This window comes from Mustela putorius, unplaced genomic scaffold (assembly GCF_011764305.1).
Source record: "Mustela putorius furo isolate JIRA1106 unplaced genomic scaffold, ASM1176430v1.1 tig00000253_pilon_pilon_pilon, whole genome shotgun sequence".
Taxonomy (NCBI): Eukaryota; Metazoa; Chordata; class Mammalia; order Carnivora; family Mustelidae; genus Mustela; species Mustela putorius.
Window position 1 is genome coordinate 6,242,891 of NW_025421329.1, and position 12,842 is coordinate 6,255,732.

Sequence of the window (12,842 nt, forward strand, 5' to 3'; positions counted from 1 at the left end):
TGGTGCCACTTCTCAGGGGGTGACATTTCATTTCATAACATCACCACTTAGATCATAGCAACCACTCGAGATAATGAAGCAGGAAAGTGAGGCTCTTCTCTCACGCAGTCAAAGAATGAATCTCATGGACAAAGAAAGTGAGTAAAGCAATAGAGTTTTATTAAGCGAGGATACAGAAAAAGCTCTTAGGAGTGAGAGGGGTCCCAAAACAACTACCTCTGAGGGCTTTTAGGATTGGTCATTTATAGAAAGCTATCCAGGGAACTTAAATCTTTTGACTTCTCTACTGGTGGCACAATTGATTAAGGATGAGTGATAACAACTTTAATGGCTTACTTCTTTTTAGGGTCTGGTTATTTTTGTTGGTGATAGGTGACTGTCATACAAAAAGACACACACACACACACACACCCTGGACACCTACGGCAGGGTGGTCTGCTGTGTTCCCTTATCTCTGGTTTCCATACACCTCTGCATTTCTGGGATTTCTGTGAGCCTGATCCGATAGCCCCGCCTCTCTTTCCCTACCTAGCCTCTCCTGTCCCTTACTCAATAATAGTGTGGTCATACAACCCCCTCACCCAGATGCCCACCCAAAATTTTCCTGCCCCACACTGTCAAGTCATTCGATTTCTGGTCCATACTGATTTCAAAATCCATTTGGCTATCTCTGGTGCTGAAATAAACAAAATCCTCTTCAAATATGAACTTCATTTTATGTTTTGTAAACTTTGTCATGTTTTCTTGTAACTAACCAATTCACATTCATCTTTATCTACTTAACCAGTGGCAAAGAAACTCAAAATTGGTGCCCACATGGATTATTCATTGGCTTGTACTTGAAGTATAAGCTCTATGACTCTGCTGATTGTTTCCAATAATTTCCATTATTTCAAAGTGATTGATCCCAGTATCTTAGAGGCTTGTTTTTTGTTTTGTTTATTTTTGACTTGCTTATTGATTAATTTCTTGGGGAGCCCAACTTCTACTCTCTTATTTTGCATTCCTAGGCAACTCATTACTGAGAAATTAAATAATGTTACTCCAGAGAATGCTTATAGTAATGAGGCATAAATTTTATCTACAAAGATAAAGTGTACTTCAAGAAAAAGTTGCCATCTGAAGATTTGATGGTATTCAACAAAAATTGAGATTGAATGAAAAACAATATATTGGTTCATTTTTTCTTACAACAAATACCAAGTTCATTAAAAATCACTCATTTTTTTCAGTAAAATACTTCGATAAAATGTAGATTTATTAGGCTTTGTTTTGAAAATCTGCCCTCTTTTACCTTCTTGGGCTTTGAAAAAGCAGAAGTTACGCTGACATGCTCAGTGTGGTATTTGCTGATGTTTGAGTGTGTGTGTGTATGTGGTTTTAATTTTTAGTTGTTTTTTTTTCTCCCTCAACCTTTTCTTTTACTTAATGTGAATCATATTTTATTTTCCACTCCTGAGCACTGTGATTCATTGCCATCTATTTCCTCTGGAGCTCTCTACCCCACAGAGTCCTCTGGGAAATTGATTAGTCACCCACCAAGCAAGGCACCTTGCGTGCCCATGGTCAACATCTGCTCCAACAGCTGCGTCTTTTGGAGGAAGATGAAAGTTGCTGTAGCATCTTCCTTTGGGGAAGTAATTGGGCATCAGTTTGGGGGTTTGTATGGCTTATTGTACTCCTGGATTCATGTTTACAATTTAACATACAGACAAGTTGGATATCACAAAAGACAAATATATTATTCGATTAAGAAGCTTTTCAGGCAATACTTCTGACCTGAGGAAACAGGTATGCGAGTTGGTCACGATGCCTTGCCTGTGGCACATGCGTAAAGTGTTTGTGGATGGGCTGAGTCTTAATATATGAATGTAGTTTTGAAAAAGTTGCAATAGATTCATTTATCTCAAACATATTTTTATCAAACCCACTTGGGTCTAACTTCAGAAAGTTTCAAGCCAAAAAACTTTTCTTCATAGGCCAGACTTATGAATACATTCCTAATGTAATACCTTAATCATATCAATTATTTTTTTAAAGATTTTATTTATTTATTGGAGAGAGTGAAAGTGAGAGACATCACAGAGGGAGAGGGAGAAGCAGGCTCACCATGAAGCAGGGAGCTCGATGCGGGGCTCAATCCCAGGACCTTGAGATCATGACCTGAGCTGAAGGCAGATGCTCAACCGACTGAGCCACCCAGGTGCCCCAATCATATCAGTTATTGTCTTGAGGTTTCAATGTGCATTTCATATTGCTGACTGATTTTGACTGCATCAACCCATAGGTTACAGTTTGATCTTACCTCCATTTGATACCACCTGACCTAAGACCACTAGGACTGCTATCTGTGAAGTCAGAAGAACTCTTTAATTTTGTTAGTCAGAGTAAAGCCTCTTCAAGTTTACGGAACTAGAGCAGTTGAAGAGCAGGGACACGTGGTTAAACAGGTAGGTAGGCCGAACAAGGTGTCAGAAAGTCCATTTCTGGGCTGACCCATGGGTGGCATTGGGAAACTACGTCTGCCTTGCTAGGCCCTAGGCTTCTTAACAGTCTGTTAGCATGGGGAATTAGAAGTGGGAATGCAACAGAAAACAGGGCACACACATAAGGGTTAGGCATGGGTGACGTGGAATCAGAACTGGGTCACACAAACAAAAAACCTGACCGTGTATTAGATGGACACAGAGAAATAGAATACTTTAACCTTCACTGTTAAAAAGGTATTATCAGGTTTTTTTTTAAATATATTTTTTAAATTTATTTGACAGAGATCATAAGTAGGCAGAGAGGCAGGCAGAGAGAGAGGAGGAAGCAGACTCCCTACAGAGCAGAGAGCCTGATGTGGGGCTTGATCCCAGGACCGGATCATGACCCGAGCCAAAGGTAGAGCCAAAGGCACTGAGATACCCAGGTGCCCAACTATTACCAGTTTTAACTCACTGAGATGACGGAAGCTCTCATCTGGATATTCCACTTTTTGCCTGTCCTGTTGATTGTCTGGAAGCTCTGGGGAAATATAGAACATAGTCACCTTCCAACTTGGTATTAGGATGTAAGAGTTGGCCCGCTGTCAGGACAGTCCTGGAGAGCCACGTTCCACCCCAGCTTTGACACTGGCTGGCAGTGAGACCTTGGGTAGGTTGTTTCGCCTTTGAGCCTCACTTTCTTTACTGACAGAGTTAAAATGGGACCAACTTTACCTGAAGGCTTGGGGTGCTGTATGGAAAAGGGTCCTGAGGTACCCCATTGGGATTTTTCACCACAATCCATGATTGGTGTCTGTGGTGTCAGAGAGAGAGGAAGTCTGCTCTCAGCCATCCATACGCTCAGGGAGCCCTCAGTTGCCTCCTCGTGCCAAACACACTCTGAGATGTTGCGACTTATGGCAGGTCCAGATGCCATATTTGTTGCTCACTAGCTAGCCTGAACCTTGCTCGGAAACCTTTACAGACACAGAAACTCAGGCAACCACAAGGGGAGACCCGAGCCTTAGGTTGTTTCTCTTAATTGGATTCAGAGCTTGGTTTCCTGTGTAAACCACAGTGCCAGGATGTTGCACCACCCTGGGAGCTAGTGCCTGGTGGGAAACTGGAGTATTCCCTGCTGTTTTGGACTTTGTAGGCCAAGGAAAATACACTCCTTTTTCCAAAGGTGCCTTCGATGAGCTTAGAACTAGGAAGAAAGTGAATGGTCTCAAGTGGTGATTCCCGTGGATGATGCCCGGGAAACTGGGTGCCTTGACTGGTCCCCTCTACCAACAACCAGCCAGTCCAGGGCAACTCCGAAAAAAACCCATTTTCGTAAAGCCTTCTAGTTTCAGTTTCCATTCCTGCTGCCATGTTCTGTTTTAATGATTTTGTCACTTTTGTCACTTCTGGCCTTTAGAATAAGGAAGTGCTTGTTTCCATGTGAGTCAAATAATGTTTGTTCTCTTCAGCCTTTTCTTTGTTTCATATTTTAGACATTCCATAGAACTTAGGTTAGGGAGTGAATTGGACATGTTGTGAGCTCGTCCCAGAACGTTGCTGCAGATGGTACTGACAGTGCTCCTCTAGAAGAGCCCTCTGGTTTCTGCCTCATTCATTGGCCATGCTATAGACCCCCAACAGCTTTGTGTCTCCACTGCCTGCCTGTGTGTCTGCGCTCCAGACTTTTCTCTCTCGGTCATCTCTGCTTTGGGGACCCACTCCAAAAACTCAAAATTGGTCCAAAATTGAGCTCTTTTGTTTCTCCCGCGACACGTGCTCATTTTCTAGAGGCCATGCTTTGGTGAATTGGACCACCTCCACTCGTTTCCTATAGCTGAAACCTGAATGCGATCTTAGACACTTTTCCCTCTTCCTACCTCCCCCATGTATCAAATCCTTATACCTCTAGATTTCACATGAGTATATACCACACCCTTTATATTCATCTCACATATATATTACCTCCTCTTCTCACTCCCCAGTGACCCTCCACATTTTCAGTCTCCTATCCAGAAGTATTCAGCAATGCCTGGTCATGACCTATAGGGTCAAACCTAAGTGTGTTTGTGTTGCCTACAAGATGGTCTGTTCTGGCCAGCCTCAAGTCCCCTTCCGCTGAATACTGGGGGTTCTTGGCAGTCATGAGCAACACTGGATTTGTGGTTTCTCCCAAGCACATCCCCCCTCACTTTGTATGGCATTTCTTGTGTTTTACTCTGGCTAGAACCCCCTCCATGCCTACTTACCCTTCCAGGCTCAACTTAGACGTTGCCTTCCTTGTAAAGCTCTTCTGGTCTTCTGCAGAGGGACTTACACTTCTTGTCGTCTGTTCCTGTTGCACAGCTCATGACTCTCAATTTTAGCAATGGTCTTGTAAGTGTCTTGGTACAGAAGGTAGCATTGTAATACATGTGCTTTCTCCCTTTGATTGCCTGCTATATTGTAGGTGCCCAATCATGCTGCTTAAATAGAAGAATCGTTGAATGACTTGTGGGCCCAGATGCACCCATCCTCAGGCCTACTTTGGGAAAGCAAGACCTGGAAAGGTGAAAAGCAGCATTAGAGCTTGCTCATTCCTCTCTCATGTATTTGAAGGATATCTTCATACTACACAGGAACATGGCCTCTGGGACCTTCAGGCCCACAAAATCCGTGCTAGTCTGTGTCCCCATCCTTTAGGGCAGACCCAAGTATATTTTATTTCTAGGTGACCCAGAGGTCTGTGCTTCCTGGGAGCTTTGTAAATGAGAAATGCTGCAGGACAGATATTGGACAGGTTGACCAGTTCTCCAAGACTGAGGAGGAGGGTGAGAGCTGCCTGGATTTGATCACTGGAGGTGGCAGCACTCTTTTTTCCTTCCTGTGTTTTCTCAGAGCTTAAAGATGAATGTCCTGTAATGAATCCAAAGAATGGAAAGAATATTCAGGGGCTGGATCAGTGGAATAAATGGAAGAGCCCATATTTGTATGAGGTAAGGAACTCTAAAAGCCTAGAATAGATTCTAAACTGATACCCTGATTTCATCTTTAAGACTCTCTTGCTCAGGACCTGTCCTTACTCCTGTCCTGATCCTCACTAAGTACCTATATTCTGTTAGGAGTTAGAATTATATTAACTTACTGTGATGAGCAGTAGGTGTTGTACGGAAATGGTAAATCACTGTGTTGTACACCCGAAACTAATATCACACTGCATGTTAAGTAACTGGAATTTAAATAAAAACTTAAAAAAAAAGAAAGAGTTATATTAACTTAGAGCACTAGTAAAGTCTCAGCTAATGATCCTTATTCTCACAGGGACAGTAGATGCTCACTGATTTACACTAATGATAGAGATACACACACACACACAATTATCAGTCCTGAATGCTGAAGCACTGTATACATCTATTTGGATGAGTGTAATAAATTTTTATGTATGGTCACTCTTTATTGCTCATGCTAATATATACATTATTATGGTTAGATAATTTTGACAATAATTTAATAATTAATTCAATTTAATAATTGAAAACTGCTTTGCATTTAATATATTATTTCTTCATAATGTTCTTCATAAGGTGGCTGTTTTCATAAATCCTTATGTTAGTCTAGCAACTTAGTAAACCAAACTTTTAAAAAATCTTTTAAATAATTTGTAGTGACTGATAAGAATCATTAGAATAGCTAGCACATATTAAGGATCTACTATATCCCAGGTGTTATGCTAAGAAGTACTTTTCCATAGATTATTGCATTTCATACCCATTTTACAGATGAGGAAACTAAGGCATAGGGGGAAGCAACTGTTCAATTTCTCCCTGAGATGGACCCTTTCCTGTTTTAGTAGTTACAGAGCCATAACAAGGAGATTTCTTTTTCTTTTTCTTTCTTTCTTTTTTTTTTTTTTTTAAGATTTTATTTATTTGTCAGAGAGAGAGAGAGCACAAGTAGGGGAGTAGCAGGCAGAGGGAGAAGCAGGATCCCTGCTGAGCAAGGAGCCCACTGTGGGACTCAATCCCAGGACTCCAGGATCATGACCAGAGACAAAGGCAGACGCTTAACCAGCTGAGCCACCCAGGTGTCCCGCCAGGGGATTTCTTACCTTAAAATCAAAGCTAACTGATAGTGAACATGGTAAAGAAGCAGAAGGTAGTGAAAATATTTATGCTTTAAAATCTGAAGGCTGAGTTAAGTTGTTTCATCCTTTAATCTCTGTTTGACCTCTGAGCAAAAGTGAGTGAATGGTAATAACACCTGCTTTGTTCCTTCTACAGCCACCCAGAGACTGGTGTAAGCATCAGGGGAGCTACTCATTGCATAAAAGTGCTTTGAAAGCTGGACCTCAGTAAGGGCCTATGTTGGGCGCCTGAACTAGGCCTCCCTCCAGATGACACTTTCCTTCTTGGAAGAGTCCTGGGGCAGAAAAGGAAGCTTTCAAATCTGTTTCTTACCACCACTTATCAAAATTGCAAGAGGAGGGGGTTGTATGCCTACTCTTGGTTGAACATGAGATGATTTTAGACATCAAAAATAAATCTTTTTTGAGCTTGAGGATTCATTTTAAGATTATTTAAAATATATTACCTAGCACATCAAATGGAACCAGGTACCATGATTGTGATACAAAACACACTTCAAGATATCACCATGTTTATTGCTTAGGATGAGTTAAATGTATTTGTTTTTAAATGAATTGACTTTTAAAACCCCCCACGTTGCCTCTCAAATTCCACATATCAGGGAGGTCATATGATAGTTGTCTTTCTCTTATTGACTTATTTCTCTCAGCATAATACCCTCTAGTTCCAGCCATGTCGTTGCAAATGGCAAGATTTCATTTCTTTTGATGGCTGCATAGTGAGTGTTCCTTCCTATCGGGAAATGATTGGTGGGACCTGAGCTTTTGTACCTTATGTCTTGAGTTCATTTTTTAAAAACTGCTAAAGACCATTTTTCTTCTTGGCTCCTATTGTGTCTCTCACAGCCAGAACTTGAAAAAAAAAACAACAAACCCCAAAAGCAAAAATACCCCCCAAAACAAAAAACTCTCTTCCTGAGGTTCTAGGGTGCTCCTATAACTTATAAAATCCAACTCACAAGGATGGATACAGGTGTTAGGGGGTCTAAGGTTTATTCTATTTGGGGGGCCCCCTTTATAAGAAACAATTCAAAATTCCTAATGCAAAAATGCCGGCAGGCCCCTGGACGGCTCTGGCCACTCACTGTAATGGCGAAGGACTCTTGAATGTAACTAGATATATCATAACTCTATGTCTGCCTGCATTAATTTTTGCCACATCCACAGAACATTATTATTTATTTACTTTTTAAAGTATGTGCAGTAGCCATGTGTTTTGTACCCTTACTCACAGGATTTCACATTTATTTCAGCCAACTTTCATTTTGTGAGCCTATTATCTCAGGTACTTGAAGTGTGTTTTGTATCACAATCATGGTACCTGGTTCCATTTTTCCGAAGCATGTCACAAATGCCACTAAGGGTAGCCCAGATGTTTGGGTGGTACTCAGATGGACATTTTCTATACTTTTTTTGTTGTACCTTTTAATTCCTATGAAGTTAATTTATACTGTAAAATATAATTAGCACATCAAATACATAACTTCTTTTTATATAAATTTAAGTTTAAAAAGAGTCCATTTAAAGAAGGTCCTTAAGCCCTTCTGGTACACGGTGACAGGAACTGTGAGGGAAGTACATGAATGGGTGTTCGGGAAACACTGACTTAGGAGGTCTGACATTTCTCTGTCCTGTAACCCATTTGTCAGCTTACCCTTCACTCAGCCCTTAGCCTTGTTCAGTTTATTAGTGAACATCCTGAACAGGACAGGCATGGGAGGAAACTAGGGACCTGCTCTGGGATGGTTGGAATCCATCAAGGAGGGCTTCCTATATATGGTCATTTAATTATTGTACTGTCATCCTCTTAGGCACAATTTTCCATCTTGCTCAAAATGTGTCATTTTTTGTTGGCTCCTTTCATGAAATTCAGCTCCATGGTAACAGGTTCTTCGTAATTTCCTAGTCTAATAGCCCTGCCAAGAACATAACAAGTATGGCTAAGCTGACACAGCTTGCCTTTGGACACCCAAGCTGATCCCTGAGGATGAGCTCTTTCTGCCAAACCATTTTGCCAATGATCCCAACCATAGTCGGGAGTAAGGTGGCCCACAGGCCCACAGCTGCATAGCTGGAAGAGTCCACTGAAACTGGAGGTCAACATTATCCACCAGCCTTGACCCAGCACTTCTTAAATTTCCTATGATGCCTGGCATGTGATCCTACCAGATTGGGAAATGGAGACACCTATGGAATATCCAGATACTTGATTCAGTCCTGAACATTCAAGCTGGCTTCCTCTTTCCAGTCTTACAGACTTACCTCTTTCTTTATTTGTTCATATTATAAGCATTAAATACTCAAGAAATTGAGTAAGCTTGCTTCTCTTATTCTGCTGCCATTGAATCTTATCTTGTTCCAAACCTTTTAGAACTTCCTTTATGGTTTTACTTAGCTTTGTTTTATTTGCAAAACACTCCTTCCTGACATTATTCATATAGATCTGCCTCAGGAGGTGGGATTCAGCTATGCCCCTGGAACCCCATATCCATATTTTGTCCTTTCTTGCAGAGCTGTCTATGCAAACACATTGTTGTGATTCTTCTCTCTCTACCTATGTACTTACTTGCATTCGTGGTGTTAGAACCCCATTGCCAAGAACTTCCCACCCTACTTGATGAGAAGGAAGACTTTTTTTTTATAAACTGCAAATCACCTTTAAGCTTTTTGAAATCTCTGCTCATAACTACAAAATTCTCTGCCAGACTAGGTTTCTCATTCTGAGCTGAGTTGAGTGTAAGGATGATGTGAGAATTCTGTCCCTTGGTGCCCATGACCGCCACTTCTCCCATCAGTTCCTCCTTGTGATTGGAAGGAGACAAGAATACCACGCCCTCCCACCACTTGCTCAACCTTCTGAGGCTGGAGTCTGCCAGCGCGTTGTCAGGGGTGTGTCATCTGGAGTTATCACAATGATTCTATGAGAATGTGGGTGCGCAGTTGAATTTCCCAGCAGGTCCATCTTCGATCTCTCTTCCTGATTTCTGTGGCAGGAGCTAATCACTCATTTCCTGCATTTGACAGGGGCTGTGGCATCCTGCCATGACAATAGCACTGTTTTTCATTTATCTTCCTTATTTTGCACATGAAAACTTGTGGATGCATAGATGCGATCTCAAGTTACAGAGACAGCTTACTGCTCTCCAAAACAAATGAACAAAATCTATTACTTATGAACAAAGTATGTCCTACCTTTGTCATATTCTGATTATGAGTCCCATTCCTTGTGGTCTCACTGACTCCTGTGAGGTTCTGTTGAGCTGGCCATTTCCTCCTCTCCCCCTGGATCCGGTTTTGCTTCTCCATGACTCTACCCTGTGTTGTACCCGAACTGGCCTAGCTATGTATTCTCTGGCCCCCTTTGATTAATGGCTTCCTGATGGATTCTGTGGTTGGAAGGAAGAGAAAAGCCAGGGCAGTTCGCCAAACTTGGTATATTAGTGACTCAGATTTGTGCCTCAGCAAAATGACAGGTTACCTGGGGTCATCACTGGAGAATTAGGCCCATGAATGGTAAGGACTACTGAAATGACCACAGGATGAGAAGAAGCATTGGTGAGAGGTTCACAGAGGGTATAATTGGTCTGGGTCTTAGGGAGTACATTGGTATTTTCCTGGCAGTCATGACCACATGCTCAGAAGAGGAAGAGTAGGTGAATAGTTATAGAGAAAATGGAGATTCATCAGCTAGAACTGTAGAACAGAGGACATCAGTCATGAGACATGAAACAGAAGAGAATATTGTGGGTCTGGTGTATGAAGGATCTTCGGGAATAACCTTGCTAAGGAATTTGCACTTTCTCCAGGCAAGTTCACTGTAACCCTAGAATTCTAGGATGGGGAGAAGCAAGAAGACCAAGCTATATAAGGACAGCTCCATTCATAATCTACTTCATGTACCAAGCTTCTACAGAATACTGTATCTGAGAAAATGTGTTGTGGCTTACAGAGTCCCAAGTGCACTGTTGTGGGTGATAGGAAGGTATGGGTCAGGGTATTCTGATGCATACAACGGAATCGCCTGTGGCTGGCTGGTGAAAAAGGGATTTTGAGGAACAGAGTTCTCAGAATCATAAAAGGGAATCAAGAGGTGGGCATCGGGCTGAGGTTCACCAGTGACTGAGACTGACGCAATAGAGTCAGCTGCCAAGCATCAGTGAGCTGACAAATCAGGAGATCCCTCCCCAGCTGCTCTCAGAGCCACACCAGTTCTGCCGTGGCCACTGACCCTGTCTCTGTCCCTGCATCACTGTGTTTCCAGCAAAGCTTTGGATGAGCTCTTCTGCTTGGCAGAACCTAAATCACATGACGGCATCCCAGCAGCAAAGAGGCCACGAAATGAGAATTTTGCTTTATTCCCACATTCTATGTTAGAAAAAGCCTTATCCTGGGGCACCTGGGTGGCTCAGTTGGCTCAGCATCTGCCTTTGGCTTGGGTCATGATCCCGGGTTCCTGGGGTTGAGCCCTGCATTGGGCTTCTTACTCAGCAGGGAGTCTGCTTCCCCCTCTGCCTGTAACCCTGCTCGTGGTCTCTTTCTCTCTCTCTCTGTCTCTCTCTCAGATAAATAAATAAAATCTTAAGAAAAAAAAAAGACTCATCCTATAAGACGTTATCGAAGTGTAGAGAGTATGGTCAAGAGATTTGAGGCGTACACAAATGACAGGTATTCACTTTCGGAAAGCACTAATATTTTTATCTTTTATTTTTTAATTTTTAAAAAGATTTCTTTATGTGAGAGACACAGAGAGAGAGAGACAGACAGACAGACAAACAACCTAAGCAGGGGGAGGGGTAGAGGGAGAGAAACTCAAGCAGACTCCCTGCTAAGCAATGAGCCCGATGTGAGGCTTGATTCACAACCCTTAGATCGTGACCTGAGCCAAAACCAAGAGTTGCCTGCTTAACTGACTGAGCCCCATGCACTAATTTTTTTTAAGGGAAGGCATATAAGATGATGTCTGTTCAGGCTGCTCTGATAAAATGCCACAGTTATATAAATAACAGAAATTCACTTCTGATGGGAAGTCTGAGATCTGGTGCCAGGATGGTTGGGTAAGGACCCCTTCTGGGTGGCAGACTTCTGTTGTAGCCTCACGTGGTGGGAAGCATGAGGGAGCTCTGTGAGGCCTCTTTTATAAGGATGCTTATCCCCCTCATGAAGGCTCCACTCACGATCTAATCACCTCCCACCTAACATCATCGCCTTGGGCATTAGGTTTTAAATATATGAATTTGACTATAAGAGATGAAATTTGCATTTAAAAATATCATTTTGATGAAATCACTCAATTTTTTAGCCAACACCAATCCTGATGCCTGTGTATAATGTCTAAGGCACTGGTATCTTCAGGTAGCCTCACATCTTATTTTAACAGGTTTTCGGAACCCAAGTTAGCAGTTCATTAACTTTTATGCCAGGCCACATATCATTTTTTCCTTATATGGCATGATCTTAGAATCCTTTCTTGGCCCGTCTCTGACGTGTCCTACTTGCTCAGTTTGGTGAGGACCACCTGCTTCTTGAGATAGAGAACCCTCCTGTGTTCCTTGAGGAATATTCTCAGAATGTAACCATCAGCCATAAATCCTAGCCCTTTGCAATCTTGTTTCCCACTGGCTGTAACATACAAGCACCTGTTTAGCACAGTGTCCTGAGGCCACTAATTCACTCTCCAGGACCCTAAATGTGGTTTGGATGGTATTTCCGGTCGCTGCAGAATAAAGATGTGCAATTGCCGTATGATGTGTCTCTGAAGTGAGTGAAGTGTCATCAGTGTTGTGGACACTGTGATGTGCCACCAGACCACCTTCAGGGAAGGACTTGTTCCCAGCTGCTGAACATCCCAACCACTGGCAGCCTTCCGTGTCAGGGGTGCCTGGTCCCTGACATTGAGGGGTGCTTCAACTGAGGAGAACTGCCTAGTCCAGTGTCACGGCCATTCCCAGAGGGACCCACATCCAATGACTGTTGGCTATAGGGGTACAAAAGCCCAGCCATTGCAGCCCAACTCCGGATGACTGTGGCCAGGATCCTAGTTCCCTTTGGGGTTGTCTGAACCCATTCCCCAACTTCACTTCTGCCTCTGCCTCTCTTGCTTCCTCCACCTGGATTCCACAGGCCTCGGTCCCGTGGGTGCTCCTTAATAAATCTGCACACTAATTTCTGTCTCTGGATCTGCTTCCTGGGGACCCTAACCTACAGTAATTAGCATCTGCAAAAAACACATAGACAGATGCCCATGCGTGGTA

At 42.6% G+C, this 12,842-nt stretch overlaps 1 protein-coding gene across 5 annotated transcripts in view; it reads left to right on the forward strand.

The window, feature by feature from the left end:
• Positions 1-12,842, forward strand: part of RIN2 (Ras and Rab interactor 2) — a 223,509-nt gene that overhangs the window by 54,523 nt on the left and 156,144 nt on the right. For 2 of the 5 annotated variants that reach the window (XM_013057060.2, XM_013057061.2), the window contains exon 4: positions 5,346-5,443. The exons of the other annotated variants lie outside the window; for them this stretch is intronic. In XM_013057060.2, coding sequence (XP_012912514.1) covers positions 5,346-5,443 — 98 coding nt within the window. The remainder of the gene's footprint in view (positions 1-5,345; positions 5,444-12,842) is intronic. 5 annotated transcript variants of the gene reach the window in all.